Genomic DNA, 23,941 nt, shown 5'->3' on the forward strand with positions numbered 1-23,941 from the left:
AGGGACACGCTTAGGCCGAAGGGAGAAAAGCAAATCCCACATATACCTTCTCTGCACTTTCCAGTCCCCAAGCTCAAGATGTATAGGCCTTGAAGGCAGACACAGAGAGGACAGAGGGAGAAGGAAGCCGGGAGCTCGCAAAGCTTCACCCAGGGCAGAAGTTGTCTCGTGTGTCAAAGACCACATTCTTTCTTACAGAGCTGATCCCCAAACCCTGCAGCCCTCCCTCCCTCCTTCTTTCCTTCCATCTCTCCTTAAAATTCTCTCTTCACCCTGAGACTATGGGATCAGATGGACTCAGGCTTGAATCCCAGGCAACCCACCAACGCACTCCGCAGTGGCCTTAAACAAGCGGCTTCACCTCTCCGAGACTCGTTTCTTCATCCACTGCAAATGGAGGCATAACCTCATAGAGCTTTTGTGAGGCTTCGTCGAGATAGAGCGTATAAGGTGCTCAGTACACTGCCCAGATTGTTAAAATGCAGATATTATTATGAAATCTGTTCCAGGCCCTTTAACCTCCTGCTTTCACTTCTAGCAGGGCCTGATTTTACAACAATCCATAAGTCATTAACTGGGGCCATGTTAGACCTATAAGAATCTTTACCAACGAGACACAGCCATCACTCACAGTTATAAATGTGGAGTTCATTTGGGGACTGGCCTACACAGCATCTTCCCTTTGAAGAGCTCCAGTCCTGTATTTAGACCTGCACTGGGGAGCACAGGGCCGACCAGTATCCATCCATTCACCTGCTTCTCCACTGTCTGCGAGCATCCGTCTCAAGCTAGGCAGCCCTCTCCCTCACCTCTGATCCATCAGTCATCTCCCTATACACATCTTCTCTGTATCTATCCACTTATCCGTCCATCCATCCACCTACCCATCCACCCGCGGTACTTCACCCTCTAGGACCCCAGGGCCAGAATTTCCGGGCAAAGCACTCAGCCCCACAAGGATTCACCACCTCAAAGTAATGGTGCCCAGGCAGGGGCTGAGTAGGGTCAGGATGTACACTTCCTCCCCTTCCCTCCCCTCCCAGGTGGAGATCATGAGCAGAGCCACAAGATCACGGCCAGGGCAACGTTATTAAAGCTGCCTAGTGCAGGGGATGGCCTGGGGTCACCATTTAATTCAGTTACTCGGTGACCACTTACCTGTCTGTGTCTGCATCTGCCTAAGCTGCTTCTCAGTGGCACGTTGCCCCAGGGGCCTGAGGACCTCATGTCTGTATGTTCTTGTCTCTTCCTGCCAGCCTGTGATGGGCTGCACTTCTCGTTCACCTGCCAAGGGTGAGGCACTGCACCAGGCACTTGGGGTGGGGGAGGGCGGTAGTAGAAATAAGTAAGACAAGATCCCCACCCCCCAGAGGAACTGGGACAGGAGGAAGGCCATCCCCACCACAAGGTCTTGTAAGCTGTGTATAACATTTCCCCTTCCAGGGCCTTGCTCAGCACAGCTCTCAGGTGGTAGCTGGTACGCAATCACTTTTCCATTACAGAAATCGATAACTTGAATTACTCCAAAATAACCAGCCCCTTCGTGCCCCTGCAAATCTAATTTTTCTGTGTCTGCATTTGCCCACATGCTTCTCTCTGAGCCTGAAATCTGTCTTCATGAGTCAATCCAGGCAGAACGGAACCTTTTGTCTAACTGTGACACACAGTAGCAGAATAAGAGACGGATTTGGGATCGGAGACTTAGGTTCAAGCTTTCGCTCCGACACTAACTAGCTGTGGGCGCTCGTGAAGCCACTTAACCATCTAATTTCCTCATCTATAAAATAAGAATTCAAATATAACCACCCACAAGAGCGTTAAAGAGCAAAATGGGATAATACTGTACAGGAGCTCCTCGCATATATTAGGGGGTCAGTGAACCCTTGGATTTTGCTTGTTCTATGCAAGAATCTGGAACCTGGCTATAAATCTACATCCTGAGGCCACGGTATAATGAGATCCTAGTGTAACTCCAGCAATAACAATACCTTACATTGGAGAAACAGATTATCATTTACAAAGATGCCTTCTCACAACGCTCTCATTCTGCAAATGACAAGCTAAGACTCAGTGTGGTTAAGCAATTGACCAGGGGTCTGCGGACCGGTACAGCTTTCTGACCCCCTCCATACCCTTCCACCTCCTGCATCATCCCTGTCAAAACCACGAGTCCCCGTGCAGCTCTGGGACGCTAAGTTCTGCTGTCCAGCAGATGCTGCAGTGACAGGCCCTTTAAATAGCCTCTTAGAGGAAGAGCTGTGAGTACAGCACAATCTGCTCTCAGTGCCGCCAGGAGAATAAATCCTCCCAAAGTCGCCTGAGAAGGGTTCTGTGGAAACCTCGGAAGGCTGGACTCTGAAAGGAGGGAAAGAACACCTATTTCATGCCAGGCACATTCGTGGCCAGCTTCTCACCGGCTCCTCTTAACCTTTTGGGGGGGTCACATACCCCTTTGAGAATCTGCTGAAAGCTGTGGATTCTCTTCCCCAGTTAAAGGTACATCGTTCTGCATACAAGGGCAAGGAGTCAAGATTAAGAGCTCCTGGCATAAACCTGGGCTGTTCTAAGATTTCCTTAGGTACCAGGGACCTTCTTTTTTAAGTGCCCCACCCCTCATCATATCAAACATTTCCATATGCATCCGCAACCCGCACTAAATCTCACACACACACACACACACCCCTCGAGTTAAATTGCAGTTGACTGACAATGTTACATTTTGTAGATATGTAATCAAACATTAATTTCAGTTTTGTGCTTTTCCTATTTTGAAGCCAATGAACTTTTTGGTAAATTTCATTGAAATGTATCATACTTGTAGAAAATATGCAAATCTTAAGTGTACAACTCCATGAATGCTCTGAACGTGAGCACACCTATGTAACTGCTGGAGAAACAGCTCATCAGGAGTCCCCAGAAGCCCCCAGGCCCCCTTCCACTCGCTGCCCCCCACCCCAGGGCAGCCGCTATCCTGACTGCTAACACCATAGATTAGTTTTGCCTGTATTAGAATGTGTTATACGTGCAATCATAGAGTTCATACTCATTTTGTGTCTGGCTGAATTCATGGAACCGATCAACTTTTCCATTCAGGTCTCAGATATCTTCAGAGGCCTGTGAAAAGCTCATAGGCTCTAGGTACCGTCGAAACCAGGGGTTCTCAACCTTGCCTTCGCTCTAGAATCTCTAGGGGAAATTTTAAAACTCCTGATGCCCAGGCTGCACCCCAGAACAATGAAATCAGAATCCCTGGGGACAGGACCAGGCATCAGTGGTTTTCCTTGCTCCCCAGGTAAATTTGATTACGACCAAGGATGAGAAGCACTTGTCTAGGCAATTCTGTAAAGTATTAGTATCCCGATTTTACAGCTGGGGAAACTAAAGCTCCAGGTCTTTCCACCATATGCAACTGTCATGAAGCCGGAGCTCCAATTTAGGTCTGACTTGGGGCGCTCTTGCATTGCCTTCATGCGTGGTGAACAGTAAAGCCAAAACCAGGTGTGGGTGCCTCATGCCAGACACCTCGTCACTGTAAGTCCTTCCAGAGCTATGGAGAAGGGAGGTCGGGTTTCCCAGGCTGCAAGACCCCCAGGAGAAAGGCAGCACCCCGGTGGCTGGCCATAGGGAGAAAGAGTCACCACAGACTGGACTCCATCTTTGTCCCGCGCCACTCTGGAAGTCACAGAAAAGTCCTTGCAGGTGGGAGCAGCTGCTTGTTTGGGGGTCGCGGAGAATTTTCCCAGCCGCTGAGATGCTCTGGCCCGATCTGTTTTGATTTGGGGGTGCAGTGCAAGATGCCACCACTCGGTGGCACCATGAGCTTCTGTAAACCCTGTGGTTTTCACACACACCCCTGCCTTTGGCCAAAGGAAGCCAGAAAGCGGAGTCAGGGGACAGTGATGGGGGAGCAGCAGCCCAGAGCTGCCTGAGGGTTCCTCTGCTCCTGAGGCCTGATGGGGCCTGTCTCTGGCTGGCAAGGAGGTTGCAGAGATGTGGCTGCCACTTCCCCCATAACTGAGCCAGCAGAGGAAAGCCAGGCAGAGAAGCCACGCCTCAGCCGGCTTCTCCCCTCACTGCCCTTCACCAAGCTGCCCCTGTGGGCCCCACACGCCCATGAGGAGCCCAACCACCTACACTCCCGTGATGCCCTGGGCTTGAAGGTACCAGACCTCCCTTGGAGCCGAGGCACACCTCCAAGTCCTTCCCTGGGTTATTGCCAAATCCTCACCCTAGGATGGCTGAGGGGGTCTCTGAAGCTGGTATCGTCTTCCCCACAGTTTGGAGTCAGACTGTCTGGATTCAAAGCCAAGCTCTGCCACTTTCTAGTTGTATAGTTTTGGGCAAGTTACTTAACTTCTGTGAGCCTCAGTCTTTTCATCTGTAAAGTGGGAATAATAGTCCACACCACAGAGGGTCGTTGTGAGGACTGAATGATGAATTATGTAGAGTCTTAGCCTAGTGCCTGGCACATAGTCAGTGCTAAATAAATGTTAGCTACTATTGTTTGTTTATTATTACTAATAATAATAATGTTGCAAACAGGACAGACAAAATGAACCTACCTGCATGTTAAAGAACAGCCTTCATTGTGACAACCCACCCACACCCCAGGTTTCAGCAGAGTCAGCAAGTCCAGCTGCCCCTTAGAAGCAGAAAGTACAAACAGGGAAGAAACGCAGGGTCCTGTTCAGAGAGGGCCCCCCCCAGACCCCCACCCAGAGGTGGAGCCATTGTTGCCATGGTCTGGTGGGTTCCTCTCTTGTCCCACAGACCTGAATGTGTGACCCCGGCCATCCTACAGCCTCGGGCAACTTCCATTAGGGTGTCATCCCCAAAGTGTCAGAGTGAGCACTGGGTCAGGAGACAACCTTAGTTCTAAACCTGGCACTATCATCAACCAGCTGTGTGACCTAGGTCAAGTCACTCACCCTCTCTGGGCCTCCATTCTGCCTCACTTAGATGATCTTTAAATGTCCTCCCACATCTGTGCCACATGGTTTTAGCAAAGTATCTGGCACACAGTAAGTGCTCATTAAATGTTATTTATTTTTATAAAAGCCAAGACACAGGGCTTCCCTGGTGGCGCAGTGGTTGAGAGTCCACCTGCCGATGCAGGGGACACAGGTTTGTGCCCCGGTCCGGGAGGATCCCACATGCCGCGGAGCAGCTGGGCCCGTGAGCCATGGCCGCTGAGACTGCGCGTCCGGAGCCTAAGCTAAGACACAACTCTACTAGGTTCCAACACCCACATACTTTTCTTTAGAACTGAGTGACCTGTGTGATCCAACCCCGAACAGATATGAGCTCAAGAAATGGGTATTTATCTAATTAATCCATGACTTGATTTTTTTTTTTTTTTGCGGTACACGGGCCTCTCACTGTTGTGGCCTCTCCCATTGGGGAGCGCAGGCTCAGCGGCCATGGCTCACGGGCCCAGCCCCTCTGCAGCATGTGGGATCTTCCCGGACTGGGGCACGAACCCGCGTCCCCTGCATCGGCAGGCGGACTCTCAACCGCTGCACCACCAGGGAAGCCCCGTGACTTGATTTTGACCTGGCTTTCAGTCTAACCTAAGGATCCCAGGGCCTCATAAAGCCTCCAGATTAGGGATGCAGAGTGTCTGCCTCCCACTAGACTGCAAGCTCCAAGAAGACAGGGCCCGTCCTGCCCGTGTCAGGGCGCTGCCTCTTCAGGAGCACACTCAGCCCTGCCTCCTCGCCGTGGTCCTGGGGCACAGATCTGGCCTCCCACCACCGTGGGGGAGAGAAGCAGCACAGAGCCTCAAGCTAGGCAAGGCCTTTTATTGGAAAAAGAAATAATAAAGCAAAAGGCCACCACATCGCCTACGCCCAGCCCTCCCACATGAGACGCACAGGTCAGCCCCAGCCATACGGTGGGCCAGGGTGGGTATAGGGGTAGGGGCTGTGCTGGAGCCCACTGGGCTGCAAGCTCACCCGGGGCATCCTTGGACCGGCACCCACTTAGGCTCAGGGGCTGGGCTGCCCTCTCCAGCTCTCTGGAACTTTCCTACACGCTGCTCCTGCATCCAAAAGAAAACCAGACCCCTCTTTGGTTCCAGAAAGCTACCTGGCTAGCTGGTCTTTCATATCCACTCTAGCACCTCCTGCCGGCTGAGGCAGGCAGTCTCCTTTGTCCATTTTCAGGCACCAGGATGGGGCTGCTGGGTGTCGGCAGCCAGGGCCTCATTGGCTGGACACCCCTCTTTCCTTTCAAGAAAGGAATTTGCCTTTTCCCCTGCGGGTTAGCAGCTCCTTTGACCTTCCAAAGAAGCCTCACTTACACAGCCTTAGGGAGCCCCGGAGCCTGGGCGGGCTGAATATGCAGTGTCCATGGCCCCGTTGCCTTGTCATGAGGGACTGAGAGGGGGGCACGGAAGGCCCTGGAAGGTTGGCTCCGTTCTCCTAGAACCCCAACTTCGTTTTTGTCAGAATGTACACAGTACAGTCAGAAGGTGGGGAGAACCTTGCAAGTAGGGGAGAGGCCAGGAAGAAGAGCCACCTGGCAGCCCAGGCAAGGGGCAAGGGACATTAGGACATTTATTTACAGGGGGACAGGCTGGACCCACACAGAGAAGCAGCCAGACCGTGGCGCACGAAGATAAGACAGGATGCAGAGAGGGGGTCATTGGCCCAGCAGCCAAGGGGAACGTACAAGTGCACTCACATACATGCACACACGCGTGTGTGCACACACTCACACAAGTGCACTCACCATGCACACACCTGCCCTCACACACAGTACACACAGGTGCATTCACGCACATAGTGCACTCACATGTGCACTTACACATGTGCCTGCGTGCACACTCACTCATTCTCACACACGTGCAGGTTCTAATCTCAGGAAGTTGGCTCCAGTTCTGGCGGTTAAACCCCCAAGGCTACATCTCTCCATGAGGCATTTCTCCAGACCCCCATATGACCTCCCAGAGCCCCAGGCCATGTGCCCCACCACCACCACCTGGTGGCCTGCGAAGTCGCAGGACTTGGACGCTTCTTGGCAAGGCTAAGATGACCTCCAGGCTCTGGGTGGAGGACAGGGACACCATGAGTCTAGAAGAGGTCAGGAGGGGGCTGAAGAGCTCCCCACTGCAGCGCCCATAGGCTGACCACTCCTGTCTCCCCAGACCTTGAATTCGGTGGAGGCAGGGTCACAGACAGGCAGAGGCCCCGTGGTGGCATCAGAAAGAGCAGACACTGGGAGACGGCCATGGGGAGCAGGGCCCTGATGGAGGGAGTCCTGGTGGATGCGGGATTTGGGGTGAGGAATCGTGCAGGATGGGAATTCTCTACGTGACAGACCTGGATCCTCTTCTGGGGTGTTGGGAGGGGAGCTGCAGAAGAGAGGGGCTGTCCAAATTGTGTTGTCCTCACCCCAGCCTCCCCCTGGAAAACCTGCCTCTGTGTGACCCAGACCAGCCCCGTCGGGTAAGAGCGAGGTCAGGAAGTGGACCGTCCTGCCAGGGGGCGAGGGGCAGGGGGTGCCGTTGATGGCCCGCAGGCAACACTGGGCGGGTCACCCTCCCTCCTGCCCTGGGCAGCAGGGTGGGCCCAGAGAACGACTCAGAAGCGGGTGCTCTGGTAGCGTAGCCGCCGCAGGTCTGCAGGGCCCTCAGTCCAGTCGTACACCTCCCTGCAAGGACTCTCGGCCAGTCACCGGCCACCCGCCCCGCCGCTGCTGCTGCCGCTGCCACTGCTACTGCCACTGCTGGAGCTGCCACTGCTGCACCGGTCCTCGTAGATGGAGATCTCGATCTGGGGCGGCGTTAAGGAGGGATGCAAGCGGACAGGAACTGGCTGATGGAGGCCAGCAGGGAAGCAGGAGGCAGAGCTGGTGCTGGTTCCCAGACAGGAAGGACTCAGAGGCCCGGGGAGCCAGACCCGAGCCCCTCCTCGCACCTGCACTCACTCAGCTCAGATGCTCCTGCCCATAGCCAAGACCAGGAGCTTGCATTCTAGTGCGTTTAATCGCTGTGTCCCAGGCTGGGGATGTGCCCAAGAGGGGGTGGTACTGCACAGGAAGTGTGAGGACTTGGGTGTCCTACGTTCAGATCTCAGCTCACCCATCTCATCTGTAAAGTGGGGATAATAATAGAATCTTGGGGTTACTGCAAGGATTAAATGAAATAAAACAAGTAATGCGCAATGCCTGCACATAGTAAAGTCGCAAAGACGAGAAGAGGCTGGCCCTGGGCTTTGTAAGCATGAGATTCTGGGATTTGCATTTTCTTTACTCTTTTCCTGTCAGTTTTCCAGTAAAAGTTATTTTTAAACAATTCTACCCTCTGCTGCTGACTGGGGGACAGGATGTAGGTACACCTTGACCAGGTGGAGTAAGCAGACCTATAACCCTCTGGAACGCCAGCCTCCCACCGAGACCTCACTTTTCTCATCTGCGAAAGGGCAACAACAGGACCTGCTCATTGAACAGGCTTCAATGAGGGTTACATGCGAGAGCATTGACGAGTGGGCCTGAGCTCAGATCCTGGCTCTGGCGGCCACCAGCTGGGCGGCCCTGAGCCAGGGTCAGCTACAAAGGCAATAAGAAGAGTTAGCCACTTTATAGGGGTCTTATGAGAAGTACATGGATTCATATTTTCACAGCACTTACTATGATATCTGGCATGTATTAAGCACTGATTAAATGCAGCTCAATAAAAGCGAAGCCTAAAATGCACAAACAGCACTAACTTCGGGTGGAGGCAGGGGCCGATGACCAGGGGTGTGGGGAACCCTAGGAACTCCCTGAACAGAGGCCCCAAAGGTGGTCCCATCTCCCAGCAGCCTCACCAGGGGCCCACTGGCCGGCAGCTCTGTGCCCTCGCACGGAACAGCTGGAAAGGATACAACCCTCATCCCACGCTCCACGGGGTCTGTGAGCAGGAGACCTCGGGGGGCAAAGACCTTCTCATTTTGCTCCTGGATGTATCGGGAGATCTTCTTGAGGACCTGCAAGGACAGGGACCGGTTGAGGATGAGGGTGGAGCACAGGAGCCCTGGGGGAAGGGATGCGGGGCTGTGGGGGAAGGAACCACCTTCTCATAGTGGGTCTCCATGCAGAGGAAGATGAAGTAGGCCGTGGCACAGGCCAGGCAGCCCTCGAGGTAGGAGCTGCCCCCAATCTTCTCCGCCTCTGCGTAGAAGCTGTTGAGGGTCTTCACAGTCTCCTCAAAGAGCTGCCGCTCGATCTGGAGGGAGAGAGGGACAGGGAGCCAGACCCAGGTCAGCCTCCCTGGAGGTGGCAGTGGTGGGCCCGCACCAGCGTTGGGGTTGGCGGCACACAGGGAAGACCGGCGAGGCTGCAGGAGCGCATGGAGCGCCACACAGGGAGTCAGGAGACCTGGGGTCCAGTCCAGACTTGGCCATCAGCTAGCTGTGTGACCTTGGACTGATGACTTAACCACTCTCGCCTCAGTTTCCACATCTGTAAAATGGGAGTAAGAATGACTACTTGACCTCCCTTGGAAACTGAAAATTCCCATGAAATCCAAGATGTGAACATTTTCTGCAGCGGATCAAGCAGGAATTCCAGTGACTTTGCCACACACACACACACACACACACACACACACACACACACACACACACCATTGTGATGGCTGTGAGAGGGCTCAGGACCTGATTAGTAGGGGCTCTCCACGTTTGGAGAGCATGAGACGGATTGGGTAAGACCTCAGGAGTGTCTTCCCAGGAGGAGGCACTTCCTCCCAGTTAAGAGGTCACCCAGGGGACGTCCCTCTTGGTGCAGTGGTTGAGAATCCGCCTGCCAATGCAGGCGACACGGGTTCGAGCCCTGGTCTGGGAAGATCCCACATGCCACGGAGCAACTGAGGCCATGAGCCACAACTACTGAGCCTGCACTCTAGAACCCGCAAGCCACAACTACTGAGCCCATGTGCCAGAACTACCGAAGCCCTCGCACCTAGAGCCCATGCTCCGCAACAAGAGAAGCCACCACAATGAGAAGCCCAGGCACCACAACGAAGAGTAGCCCCCACTCGCTGCAACTAGAGAAAGCCCACACGGATCAACAAAGACCCAACGCAGCCAAAAATTAATTAATTAATTACTTAAAAAAGAAAACAACAGGTTACCCAGAACAGGACAGCCCCATGCATTTGGACAACTGAGAAGCTATCCTGCCTGCCTCCATGACCGTAATAGCTAATATCCATTAGGCACGTTCTCTGTGCCAGGCACTGTTTATGTATTCCTTCATTTAACCCTCATAACAATCCTATCAGAGAAGTACGACTCCCACCCCCATTTCACAGGGGAAGCCTGACGGAAGCTCTGCTCTGTGGTCCAGACCACCATCATCTCTGACCTCTTTAAGTGGTCTCCCTGCCCCCAGCCCTGCCAAGGGAGACTGTTAAAGTCAGATCATGTCATAACTCTGATCAAGAGCTTCCCAAGTCTCCCCATCTCTCTCCAAGTAAAATCCAAGGAGTCCTTACATGCCTGTGAGGCCCTCCAGGGCCCGGCCCTGCAACTCCTCTGATCCCAGCTCCTGTTCTCTTGACTCCAGCCACACCGACTGCCCACTGCTTCCTGAAAATGCCACAGGTCCTTTGGGCCTGTGTCCTCAGCTGCAGTACTTTTCCCCAGACACCCCCTGGCCTGGCTCTTCCCTTACTTCCGCTTAGATCTCGCCTTATCTGACAGCACCCCGCGTCCTCTGCCCAGCTCCCCCTTTGTACTTGACCTTCTCTCTTTTATTTCCAGTATTTGTTACCACCTACATATTTTCTTGTTGTTTTTTAAATTTTTTTGTATCCTCTAATAGAAAATAAGGTCCATGTGTTCACTCCTACATCTCCAGTGCCCAATACATTGCAGGTGCCTAGTAAATACTTGCTGAATGCTGCATGAACTTGGGCAAGTTTACACAGCTCTGACCCGAGTCTGTGCCCTTCACCATGCAGCCCTCCACTGGAGCCTGGAGTGGAAGGTCATGCTCCAAACTCAGTAGGTATCAGAGTGTCTCTCATCCCATTTTTTACATTCTTTAAGCACCCCCTCACCCCCACAGGACCAGAACTGCCCATCACATAAGATTAGGGACCTCCCATTCCTGTCTAGAACAAAAGCTCTCCCCCCAAATAGTCAGAAGCTTTGGGGTTCCCAGCCACTACTTCTATAAAGATCTGGAGTGAACATATAAAGAAAATTATGTCCATCCTGTCTGGGACCCAAGCCCTGCTGCTGTATCTCAGGTATCACCCCCACACCAAAGGACAGGCATGCTAAGATAAGGAGATCTACATGGCTCCCCAAAAGTTGTTTAGGGGTCAGATCAGCAAAGGCCACCCCTGCCCCACCCTCCCAAACTCATTCAAATCTGCCTGGGCTGCTGAATGAAAGGTCATGGTCCTTCTTCTGCCCTCCCCCAACCCCAGGCCAGTTCTAAGGGGGCCTGGGGTGAGGGCTACATACACCCAGGACCAGGAGCAAAACTCAGCAGAAGAAGCTGATGCCTTGCAAGGGGCCAGTGGTCCATGAAACAACCAAGTAGCTGAGTTGGAGCGGGAGGCTGTGGGCAGAGCCCTTGCTTGACGGCCTCTGATGCCACCAGCAGACCCTGTGATGGCGCGTCAGGCTCTCCCCTCCGTCCGAGGTGGGGAGAAGGAGGGAAAAGCACCCTCCAGCCCTTCCTCCAGGTCTCTAAGCTTTCCCTGCCAAGACTCTGATCACCCAGGCACCCAGTTTTATCTATACCCACCAAGGAAACAGGAGTCCTGTGAAAAAGCAGAGTCGGACGCCAAGGCCCTTTCGGCCCTCAGTCAGTCACTTCCTCTTCCTGGCCCTGAGTTTCCTCTCTTAAATGAGAGGATGAACTAATGCAATGCTTCCCAAACATTTATGCACATATGAATAACTTCAGGATCTGGTTAAAATGCAAATTCTGAGTCAGTAGATCCAGGGTGGAGCCTGAGATTCTGTGTTTCCAGGGGACGTTGACGTTGCCTGTTTTGGTTCAAGGGCTTAGCTGTTCTCGATTGTGGTACACACTAAAATCACCTGAGCAGCTTTTGAAACATAGGCATACTCAGGTCTCGCCTCCAGGAGATTCTGATTCAAATGGTCTGAGAAGCGAGAGGGTGGTTCCAAGCAGCAAAGACTACCACCGTCCTATTCTACCCAAGCTGACGCCCTGCCAGGTTTTCTCAAAAGCTCCCAGGTGATTCTAACGGGCAGCCCAGCATGAGAATCACTGTACTAGGAGACCAGAGATTCTCAAAGTGGGATCTGTGAATCACCCAGTTCCACAGCACCTGGGGAGTCCTCATTAAAAATTAAGATACTCAGCCCCGGACACACAGTGGAACCACCCAGGGAAATTTAAAGCAATGCTGATGCCTGGGCCCCAGTCCCAGACACTCTGATTTAATTGATCTTGGGTGCGGGCTGGGCATTGGGATTTTTTTAAGCTCCCCAGGAAATTCTAATGTGCAGCTGGGGTTAAGAAGTGTTTCTAAAAAGAGATTCCTGAACCCAGTCCTGCAACTGAGTCAGCATCTCTGATGACAGCTAGTATCATCCAATAAGCAAATTCCAATAAGACCCAGGAATTTGCATTTGTTTGACAAGCTCTCTAGGTGATTCTCTGAAATCTGAGAGCCACTGAACTAGAAAATCTCTGAGGTGTTTCAGCTCTAACTTTCTAGAAGGTGACAGCAAGACAGTGTTAAGGACATTATTTAGTTCTTCCACCTGAAGTGGCTGAGCAAGTTGTTTCCTATACTACTTTTTTTCTTGGAAAAATATACATATTCTAATAAGCCCCTCAGTTCCATCATAGTCTATGATCCAACTTTAGCAAAAGACATCCTTACCCGGCTGTCCAGCTCTGGGGGGAATTTGGTCTGGAACTGACAGATGGTCCCATCGCTGTAGTCTCTCTGGATAAAGACCTTGGTGGCCAGCGAGGCACTTCGCCGGAGCTCCTGCAGATTGTGGACCTGGGGAGACGTTCAGGAGACACGCACTCAAGGTGATCATCCTTCTAGGTTTGTCCAAGACTGAGGGGTTTACTGGGGTGTGGGCCTTTCATTGCTAAAGTCAGGAAAGTTCCCAGCAACGCAGGACAACTTGTCTACCCCACAAATGTTCAAGGAAGGTTGCGGGAAGCAGGCTTGTTGAGTTTACTCCAAAAGATGCCTCTAGCTATCCCAGAAAGATCTAGAAAAAGCCTGAAGCAGAGCCAAAGCTGAGCCAAAGCGAGAGGTTCTGGAACCACCAACAGAGCCAGGAACAAACTTTAACGAGAGGAAAACACTTCCTGGTGGCTAGCCCAGATTCTCTCTCTCTCTCTCTCTCTCTCTCTCTCTCTCTCTTTCTTTCTCTCTGTCTCTCTCTGTCTCTCTCTCTCTCTCTCTGTCTCTCTCTCTCTCTCTCTCACACACACACACACACACACACATGCATGGTGGGGTCTTTCACTCTTTCATTCATTCAGCAAGTATCAAATGTTCACAGCTTGTCAGGCTGTGGCTTGGGGACCCCAGCACTGGACAAGACTGATGCCTCGGACCCATCCCGCCTAGTAGAGCTGACAGGGTTGGGGGAGGGGAGCTTGTGGGGCAAAGGAAGATGTGATGCGCCCATGAACTCAGAGGGAGATGGGTTCAGGCCAGGTTATGGCTTAAGTCAGAGACACCACAGATTGTTTCCACGTCCAGCACGTCTCATCACAGGAAAGAAGGGGCCCACATACATCCAAATTTCCCAGAGAAAATTGTGGATAAAGTGGGCTGAGGCCAGAAAATGAAGAAATCTCCTGCCCTTGTAGGAAGGAGTGGGGTGACTTCTGTCCCTTGTCCACACCTGCAAACTTGACATTGACACAGGCTCTAGCATTTCAGAGAAGTGGGCTCAATTCCACGGAAGAACTGGGCCTCTTTCTTCCACTTCCAGCCTCCATCACCCGCATTTGAGACAAGCTTCCCACTGGGTGAAATATTCCAGACACTGGAACCACGTGGAGCCCAAGCCCCAAAGGCAGAGTGAACACAGCCAGTTCATCCTGTGTAATTAAGGTGAATCCGTTCAGTCACTCAGCTTTCATTTATTGAGTCCCTACTATTGCCAGGCTCTGGGGATGCTGAGCAAAAGACAGTCTGTGAGCTCCAGGGAGGAAGACAAGTAAATACACAATGAATCAGACTGATAAATGCTGCGGAGAAGTAGCATCTCCCCCAGAAACGCTTACTCAGAAAAGGCTCCCTGAAGTCTGTGTGGAGTCATAAAGGAGCTACAGCGGTGGGGGGGGGGGGGGGGCGGGGAGGGGGGTGAGGGAGGGAAGAAAAGGCAACCCAGAGGGAGGAGCTTGTGCAAAGTTAACGGAGACAACAGAGAACAAGGTCTACTCCAATGAATGGAGGCAGATTTCAGCAAGACTGAGGTTGGTTTGCAGAGCAGATAAGAGCAGTAGATGATGAGAGTGTAGAGAAGGCAAGGGTTAGATCACAAAGAGCTTGACAAGTTCCTACTGGAGCGGAGGGTTTAAGATAGAAGATACTTAAATTGCTTAAGAGCTGGGGGAAGAATAAGTAAAGAGAGAAAGGTTTTCAGTGTGGTAGTAGGATCAGATGACAGGTGGATCAAGGTCCTGGGATGGTGCTAACAAGACTTTCCTAAATCCCAGTGAATTTTGCTCTGTGTAAGAGTGTGACCCTAAAGTATTGTAATTGGATGAAATACTGTATAAGGGCTCCTATAGTCCTTGATTCCCCTAATCAAGGTTTTAATTGAAGGAGTCCCCTTGACATTTAGTAGGAGCCTATGTTAGCTTTGAAAAATAAAAAATGCTTTGGTAATATAAAAATGTTATTCATTAGTGTGTCTGCTCTGTCTGGTTAAGGTTTCATACAGTTGTATTTTCAAAGGAAAAGGAAGGGGCTGTGACCTTCCTCCGAGCTTCTAAACCAACCTACATGAGCCTGTCAATCTTGAGGATGGACTGCCCTAGCCCCAGAAGGATCTTTCTGGTAGCTTCGTGAGTGGTGCCTGGGAAGTGGGCATGACTGGGGTAGGGGGCCAGGTGGAGGGATGACTATCTTTGTAGTAGTCCAGGGGAAAATTAAAGTGGGTCTAACTTAAGAAAAATAATGGTGAGAATGGAAAGAAAAGGAAAGAACAGTGCTTCAGCCATTCTGAAACGGGCTCAGCTTCTTCCCCTCCAATACCCTCCTTTGTCTGTGACTGATGCACACATACTGTGTGCTGCCATGAAGGTATACGTCTCTAGTGACTGCCTAGCTGTTGACTACAGCCACTTCTTCCTCTTGGTCACACAGCTAGATTAATTCCCAGCCTCCCTTTCAGTTAGGTGTGGCCGTATGACTGAACGGAATGCGAATGGAAGTGATGAATGTCACGTATAGGCTTGGCTCATAAAGACCACCACTCCTCTGTGATTTTTCTCCCCTCCCACAGAAACCAAGAGAGCCATGTGTTGAAGACAGTGGAACCACAAGATGAAGAGAGCCTGGGTGCCTGGATCACTGCCTAGAGGAGAGCCACGTACTGATCAGGAATGCCGGGCTGGGACTTTACTGAGCAGGAAATAAACCTCTATTTTATTGCACCATTAAGGTTTTAGGGGGCTACCTGACAGAGTACAGTCCCATTTCCTTCTGGCTTTTATCAATGTGTTCCCAAGTAGCCAGAGTGGGAGGGGTCAACACGCTTTCCAAACCCAACAATATTCTGAGCCTTAGAACACTGTCCTGGCTCTGGATGACTAGGGATCTTCTTCCCTTCCTGGAGAGTGTCTGTGGGGTCTCGAGGAGGTGCTAGAGGATGGTATCAGGCACACTTTGTACGCCAGAGCCCTAGTTTCCCAGATCTACTTAGAGCACACAGACTCTAAGATTCTAACGCATCTGTAGTTAGTAGGATCTAAGACAAGGCAGGGTCTCCTGCCTCTTACTTCTCACCTTCCTCAACCCTCCCCTCTCTCCCATCACCATCCCCCAGCTGCTGGCAGCTGAGTCAGGACAGGACCAAGAGGCCCTGCATGAGGAAGAAAGAGAAAATCAGTGGTGAGATCTGCTGACACCAATTTTTGAACTGCATGGCAGGGAAAAGGAGGCTGCCAGGAGAGTGGGCATCCCAGGTCTCACATTTGGGGTCTGTACACTTGACAGAGTCACCTTGGCAGAGGCGGCGAGCAGCGAGCACTGGAGGGCAGATGAGCACCCCCAGGCAGGTCGGACCAAGACAAACAGGAGGTCCCATCTGGCCCACATCTCCAGGCTCGTTAAAAACCAGTGAATGCCAGAGGATGTGTTTGAGACTCAACTCAAGAATCACAAGGTTCAGCTGATGAGCCGACACCATCCTCCCTGGCTGGGGAGTGGAGGGGGAGTGAGGATCCTGAGTCACAGGCAGCCGAGCCGGGCTCAGGATGGAAACCCAGGCGCAGGGCCTCCTCCTCAGGCTGCACCAGAGCCCCAGCCCAGCGCCTTGTCTGCTGCTGGTTAATTTCATGCCTCAGAGCTCAAACCTCCAATGCCTTTCTTGGCTAACGCTACTTGGGTGCATGTAAAAATCTCTGAGGGGCCAAACTCCACCACTTGGACAAGCCCCTCCCAGCCAAGCATTTCCCAGTTGTCCTCGGCCATCTGGACTGGTTTCCAGGGCAGACCCTGCTCCCATGACACACATTCGCAGAGGTTCGTCACGCAGGAAATGGGCTCATTACAGTTTTCCAAATGAGGTCAGTGTATGGCTCAGGAGGCTTCATCCCTCCTCTGAGGTCCTCACACACACCCCTCCCCGAATGCTAACTCCTAAACAGAAATTAGGGAGTAGAAAATATCCAGTTTCCATGCCTTCCATCCAGGAATATCCAATCTTTCTCAATTCTCTCCCTCTGTCTCTTCTTCCCTCCCTCTCTCCCCTCTCCTCCTCTCAAAACACTTTCTGCTGGAGCTGAGGACCTCCCGTTCAAAATCCTAAGAGAATGGCCACAGGAGCTTGGCATGAGGTTTTACTTCTCCCAACAGGTTTTTCCTGGTAATCTTAACACAGTCCTAACAGCAAAAACAGCCTGGGGAAAATGACTCGCTCTGCAGCCCAGATAATGTGAACGTCCTGTGCCTTGGCAGAGCTAAGGCTTCCTCCCTCTGTGCTGCCATCAGAGTCCACCCAAGGCCAAATTGGGAAATGGGCAATATTTGTCCTCAGCCCCTCAACCCTGTGGGCACTCCTCCATCCCTCTGCCCTCAAGCTGAACCAGCCAGGCCAGTCAGGGTACCTGCGTCCCCATACTCCAGCCCTTCCAGAACTCCTTTGCATCCTTCCCCCATCAGAGTCTTATGTCAGGACTCCTAGTCCTCTACTCTCTACTGGGCAACACAGTTGGCTAATTGGATACACCTGGATGCAGCAAACAAAGCACTGGCCAGGGAGGCAGAAGACTCAAGTTCTAGTCCTGGCCCTGCCACTTTCTAGCCATATTTCCTTGGATAAGTCTCGGCACTCCGGTTGCATCATCTGTAAAATGGGAGAATGATGCCTTCCTTGGCTCCTTCACAGGGATTAGGCAAGCTTCTGAGCCTCAGTTGTCTCATCTGTTAATTGGGGATAATGACACTATCCTCGCCTACTTCACAGGGTTGCTCTAAGGCTCAAAGGAGATCACTCCTGTGATAGTGCTTTGTATACAGGAAAATGCTATATTCACAGAAGCATTATGAGCAGAGCTAACAGCAGGCTAACGGCAGCCTCCAGGAAACACTGCCTCGACCTAGAGATGTAAGCCTGCTGGTTAGAATCTGTGAACCATAGCAGACCTGAGAGGGAGATGTGCCGGGACAAATGGGCCTCATCACAGATGTGGCCACCTTTTCTGCCCACACTGCTGGCCCAACTGTCCCCACGTGGCTGAAGTCTCCCCTTCCTGTCCAACACCAGCAGCCTCTCTGCTGCAGTCTGCCAGCCCTGTCTGGAACATGACCAGCTCCTTGGCCATTTCTCCTTTGTTCTTCCTCCTCTTCTCAGTATCTCTGGCACTTTCTGAGCACTCTGCCTTCCTCCACCCTAGAAACCAAGCTCCATGGGTCTGTGCAGGGCTTGTCCCCTCACAGGGTCCTGAGGGACGAGCTCTCCTAGCTAACCCTGTGCCTTGTCAGAAAGCCGAGTGATGCCAAGCAACCGCACCTCGTTCTGTGGTGGCGACGACAGCAGAATAACAACAGTAACACTTGGTACTGATGTCACGCTGCTCAGCAGGGTGCCCAGAGGCACTGCATAGGATCATTCAAAAACCCTTGCTGTCCCCCTGGCTTGTGTTCCAGCTGGGTTGGAAATGGGGAAACACCACAAAAAAAGTCAACATTAGAACTGGGGAAATCTGGTGTCCTGGGTTCCACTCCAAAATCCAAAGAAGAAACTTTCAGCTCTGCTGCTGACACGCTGTGTGAGTGTTAAATAGGTCCTCCCCTTCAGGTATTAGCTTTACCACTTATGAAGTGGGAATATTAAGAGCTCCATTTCCCTTGTGAAATGAGGGGGTAGAGGAGGTAATTCCTGATCTCTTAAGCAATGCACATAGATCCTGCCCTCAGTCAATAGGTCCCTGGTTCAGCTTTCAAGTCCCTTGAAGGTGACACAGGTATAGGCACACCCTGAAGAAGGCAGCTCCTCCCATCGGACACAAGGGAAATGCGGTCTTCTGGTACAGGAAACTCAAAAGGGGTGAAGAAGCAAGAAAGGGTAATATGCAAAATTGAACTGGTGCAGGCAGCTCATTAAAACCAACCATTTGGGGTTTTGACCTGAGGGTTCTTTGTCCCCTCCTGTCCCCCTGCCCCCGGGGAGGAAATGCAGATGTGAAGGCAGGTCTGTCATCTCTTAGCCAGGCTTTTGGGCTCAGAAGCTGGATGGCTGCACCACGTAGCAACAGCAGCCAGCCGCCTTCTCTCCCCTAAAACTGGCTCAGGCTCGTCTCCAAGCCTCTAGGGAAGTGGTTTCAGGACTTTCAGTCCATGGGAAGGGGAAACCCCAGCTGAGGCCCCGGGAGCAAACCTGGCACTAGTGCCAACAAGTGGTGCGGACAGCTTCGGGACTCCGATGGGGAAGATTGACACGCCAGGGGTGAAATGAGCTCCAGTGAGGAGCCCCTCTCTTCCCCCCCGGCCACTTCGCCCCTCCCCCACGCCTTCCCTCCGGACCCGATCCGGGAAACCACCCCATCCCATCCTACCCACCCCCCCTCCGTCTTCCTTCCCCGCCCCTAGCTGGGATCTCTTCCCACAGCAGCCGGGCACTGCCTGCGGGCCGGTGCTCGCTCCCTACCTCAGTGGCCATGTTCCGGGGGCGCTGACAGCTCCGAGCAGCTGCGGGGCCCGTCGAGGGGGGTTGTCCGCCGTGCTGTCTCGGGGAGCAGGTGGGCTGGCGGCAAAGAGACGGGGCCCGGGGCGCTGTCCACGGTGCTGATGCGGACGCCGCAGACCCGTGCGCCCGTGGGCTGCTGGGCGGGCGGGCGCCTAGGTCCTGGAGACGGTCACTGTGCTCTCCGCGGTGCTGATAAGGTCGCCGTGCCGGAGAGGCGAAGCCTCAGCCGAGGCTCTTCCGGGCCCGATCGCTGGTTGCCGCTGCTCCTGCAGGCAGCGTCCCGGTTTATCTTTAACAGGGGCGGCGGGCGTGGGGGCGGCGGGGGGTGGGGGGTGGCGGGGAGGAGGGGCCAGGCGCCTCGGCAGATCGGGTGGGAGAAGCGGCGGCCCCGGACTCCGGCGCCCGCCCGCCGGAGAGGAGCCCCGCCCGCAGCCAGAAGCTCCGCTCCTGCCCGGCCCGGAGGCCCCGCCTCTCCTGCCTGCCCCTCCCCCTAGTAAGAGAGCCAGGACCTGGGCGCTCGCTACCGAGGCCTCCAGGGACTTGCAGACTCGGAGGAGAGAGAGGCAGGACCGTTCTGGGGCAAGACACTCTAGCCTGCCAGGGCTGAGGGTCCTCGTCTCGTTCGCAGGCCCCTAGGTGCGGGCTCTTTACCTTTCCAACGCCCTTCTTCCCAACCCCTCCCCCATCGTGGCCCAGGCTGCCTCGTCTGCGTTTTTTTCCTCTTCTTTCTCTTCTGTTTCTTTGTGGCCCCCTCTCGAGGCTTGCATGGACGTTCCCTCCTCTCCCCTCTCTCCTTTTCACTGCCTTGAACCCTATTAGCTAGAGGAGGCTGCTGCAGACCGCAGAGAATCGTCTCCTTTCTTTAAATATGTACCCTTGTTTCATCCCCAGAGATACCCTGGGGTTCCTTCTTTCAGGGAGCTCCAGAACTGAAGCCAGCCTCTCCTTGCTGCTTTTCCTGGCCCTGCCCCCAACCCTTACTCTTCCCTCTCTCCTCTGAAATCCCAGAGTTGACATATACACCACCATCTCCAATTAAAAACCACAAGCAGATGGTGCCAAATGGGTACGCCCACTCTCTAAGGATGGCAGGTCTGGCTCCGGTGCCTCTTTCACATTTTCGACATCACACCTTTCTACCAGATGACCTATCTATATGCTTAATAAACAAGGAAATACCAACACAGGTGCCCTTTCACACACCCATACACCCCTTGGTCTCTGAGGGGAAGCTGGGTATGTTCCTCTGCAGCTCACAGCTGCCTAAGGGTCAACAGCGGCAACCCACACACAGGGAGCCATGGGCAGCCAGCAGACCTGGGTCCTGCCTCAGGCAGCATGACCTTAGGTAAATACTTCACACCTGACCTTCTTCCTGTAAAATGAGTGTTGGACTTCACTAGACTATTTCTAGGGTTCTTTCTTTTCCTCAACCTTTTATTTTGAAAATTTCAAACATACAGAAACATTGAAAGAATAGTACAATAAACTATACTATCCACCTAGCTTCAACAGTTGTTAACATTTTGTCACATTTGCTTGATAGATAGATAGACACAGAAACATAGAGATATATTTGGATAGATTATTAGAAAGTAAGTGACAGACATTGTGAGGGTTTATTCTTAAGTACTTCACCATGTATCTCCTAAGAATAAGGGCATTCTCCTACCTAATCACAATACTATTATCACATTTTTTTCATTATTGCAAACACAAGATTTACTGGAAATTATCAGTGTTACCGAAGATAGCCACAAAGATGATACTCATACTAGCCACAGCATGTTGAAAGACTTTTCTTTAGTGTTGCACATCCTCTCATATGTATGGTCCACAGAAGCAGAAAACTCCATATTTTATCTATAAACCTATAGATATGTATTTTCAAATTTTATCTATAGCTTTAAAGGGAGAGGAGTTTCTATTTTGATGCCACCATTTTGTTTCACATGATCAAAACTGTTGACAGGAAAGCTCCCAATGTCATGCTTAATATCCTGGTCCTGGCTTACCTACAGTCTTCCAAGTTTTCTCACTCAGAGACATCAACTTGCTGGTCTTATGGAAATATTGTTTTCCAGCACAAAATACAGCCACCCTGGTCTCTGATAGGCTTAATATGCTCATTATTTCTCCAACCTGCTCTTGGGGGAATCTCCACAGAGCTGGCTTTTATAAGATTCTTCAGATGTCTTATAAGCAGTATTTACATTCATGTATAGTGGTATTCCTCAGGTTTTCCTTCCACGTGACTTTTGCTCAATGCTCTTCATTTTCTTGATATAGATATATTTGGTCATACCAAATTTTTCACAGCTTCCCTCAAGTGTCTTTTTCACTATCATCATCATGGGCTACCAAATCCAGCATTCATTTTGCAACCTTCAAATATTTTTCCTCAGGGTGGAAATTTCTCATGCTTGATCACAACCCAAAGATAGTTTGGTCCATCTTTTAGGGTTTCATAGCCAGAGCTACACACAATGCAGAGTAGAGAGCCAGGAATGTATGTTCCCTTTTCCTCCAAGCCAATGACCCACATACATCTTAGCAAAACCTGTTATCACACTTTTAAAGATTCCATATCATCTGATATTCTAGGATAGCTTATTGCCCTTAAAACACATTAATAGCAATGACCCCTCAGAACTTCCCCCAGAACATCTCATTTTTAATAGCTAACATTTATTGAGCACCTGTGTGCCAGACCATATCCTACATGCGCTACATGTATTATCTTATATAAGACTCACAATTACTCTTTGAACTAAATGCTATTATTATCCTTTTATTATTCCCACTTTACAAATGAGGAAACTGAGTGAGTTACCTAAGGTCGTGTGGCCTGTGAGGAACAGAGGCAGGATTCAGGCACAGGCAGTCAAGCTCCAGAGCGTGTGTGGTTCATCCTCCCAGCTGAACCACCTCCCTCTAGCGCACTGTAGACTATAAATTGGCAGAATATACCCACATCTCCAACTGCCCATTTCACAGATGAACACACTGAGTCCCCAAGGATAATGACATGCCAAAGAAGTTAAAGACAGATTTTCATTTCACCTTAGAGTTCGGCAAATGATTTGGCACCAAGGAGCAACCTGAAAATATCTGTGGACCCCATGGTGGCCTCCGGTGATAAATAAATGCACATCTGATGATCTCCATGTACACCGCTCCCGGTTCCTCACACGTGGTTTTGATTATATTAATTAGACAACCATCTGGAAACCACTCTCTTCACTTGAAGCCAAGACATCTGGATGAGTGCATTCAACCAATCCATTCGTTCTATGTATATTTGTTAAACACCTACTATGTATCAGGCACTTTTCTAGGAGCTTGGGATACAGCAACGACTAAATGCACAAAGACTTTGTTCTTATTGAACCTATATTAGTGGGGTAACAATCAATAACAGATTAGCTAATAGTATAAAATATGTCAAGTTGTAATCATCACTAAGAAGTAAAGTAAAGCGTGGTAATGAGAGAGAGAGACGGGGGGAGGGAGTATTTCAGAAAAAAATAGTCAGGGCAAGTTTTTTTGTTAAGGTGAAATTGGGGAAGAGGCCTGAAGGAAGTGAGAGAATTGAACATGCAGGTATCTGAGGGAAGAGTGACGAAGCTTAGAGGACAGAGTACGAGGCCTCCAAGAAAGGAGCAGGCTTGGTGTGTTCAAAGAATAGCAGGGAGACCAGTTTAGCTAGACTGGAGTGGGCCAGGGGAAGAGAGATGGGAGCTGAAATCAGAAAGGTGGCAGGAGCCAGGTTTTAGATGACATGTAGGCCCTCATAAGGATTTTGGATTGCACTCAGAAAGTGAGATGGCAAGGCTTACAAGATTTAGAGTAGAGGCGTGGTATTATCTAATTGCAGTTTTTAGAAGATTACTATGGACGCTAGGGTTGGCAGGGGGGCAAGGATAGAAGCAGTGAAGCCAGTTAGGAGGCTGTTAGAGTTGTCCAGGCAAGATACGGTGGTGGCTTAGATTAGGGTAGGAGCAGTGGGGTGAGAAGTGGCCAGATTCTAGACACAACTTGGAGGTAATGCTGAAAGGACCTGTAGATAGATTGAGGTTGCAGCATGAAAGAGAGTTAAAGACGATTCCGAGTTTTGAAGTCTCAGCCACTGGAAGAAAGGAGCTGCTATTTACTGAGGGAGGAAGACTAAGGGCTGAGTAGGAATGGGGAATACAGAGTTTGCATGTGCTTAGTTGATTTAAGTTGGAAGTTTGATATGCACGTTATACACCTTAGTAGAGTAGGAAGTTGGGGTTCAGGGGAGAGGTAGAGGGCTGGAAATATAACTTCAGGAGTCATCAGTATGTGAATGGTATTTAAAACCATGGGTCTAGATGAAATTATCTAGGAAGTGACTATAGCTAGAAAAAAATGTTTAAGAACTGATCCTGATGTAAATTGATACAGCCACTACGGAGAACAGTACGGAAGTTCCTTAAAAAATTAAAAATAGTATTACCATATGACCCAGCAATCCCACTACTGGGCATATATATATACCCTGAGAAAACCATAATTCAAAAAGAGACATGTACCACAATGTTCATTGCAGCTCT

The 23,941-nt window shown here is 51.2% G+C and overlaps 2 protein-coding genes across 3 annotated transcripts in view; both read right to left on the reverse strand.

The window, feature by feature from the left end:
• Positions 1-5,786: 5,786 nt before the first annotated feature.
• Positions 5,787-19,802, reverse strand: GOLGA7B (golgin A7 family member B). 2 transcript variants are annotated; one of them, XM_030865274.2, is made up of 5 exons: positions 19,326-19,802; positions 12,857-12,982; positions 9,056-9,208; positions 8,868-8,969; positions 5,787-7,775 (listed from the first exon to the last, which is right to left on the reverse strand). In XM_030865274.2, exons 1-5 carry the CDS (start codon positions 19,335-19,337, stop codon positions 7,674-7,676), a joined length of 495 nt encoding a protein of 164 aa, XP_030721134.1. In that variant the 5' UTR covers positions 19,338-19,802; the 3' UTR covers positions 5,787-7,673. The 2 variants fall into 2 exon arrangements, with proteins under 2 accessions (XP_030721134.1, XP_030721137.1); XM_030865277.2 differs by lacking the exon at positions 5,787-7,775 and adding an exon at positions 7,794-8,092 and having other exon boundaries at positions 8,811-8,969; positions 19,326-19,458.
• Positions 19,499-23,941, reverse strand: part of ZFYVE27 (zinc finger FYVE-type containing 27) — a 111,639-nt gene continuing 107,196 nt past the window's right edge. Inside the window, exon 13 of the mRNA XM_060286857.1 lies at positions 19,499-19,630. Coding sequence (XP_060142840.1) covers positions 19,587-19,630 — 44 coding nt within the window. The 3' untranslated portion in view covers positions 19,499-19,586. The remainder of the gene's footprint in view (positions 19,631-23,941) is intronic.

The sequence above is a fragment of the Globicephala melas genome, chromosome 16 (genome assembly GCF_963455315.2).
Source record: "Globicephala melas chromosome 16, mGloMel1.2, whole genome shotgun sequence".
NCBI classification, from domain to species: domain Eukaryota; kingdom Metazoa; phylum Chordata; class Mammalia; order Artiodactyla; family Delphinidae; genus Globicephala; species Globicephala melas.

What these genes read in the sequence shown, in the direction of transcription:
- GOLGA7B (XM_030865274.2), bottom strand. An exon ending in CCCCAGAGCTGGACAGCCGG is followed by an intron (nt 9,209 to 12,856) that starts GTAAGGATGTCT and finishes CTCTCCCTCCAG; the next exon opens with ATCGAGCGGCAGCTCTTTGA. An exon ending in TGGAGCGTGGGATGAGGGTT is followed by an intron (nt 7,776 to 8,867) that starts GTATCCTTTCCA and finishes ACGCCGCCCCAG; the next exon opens with ATCGAGATCTCCATCTACGA.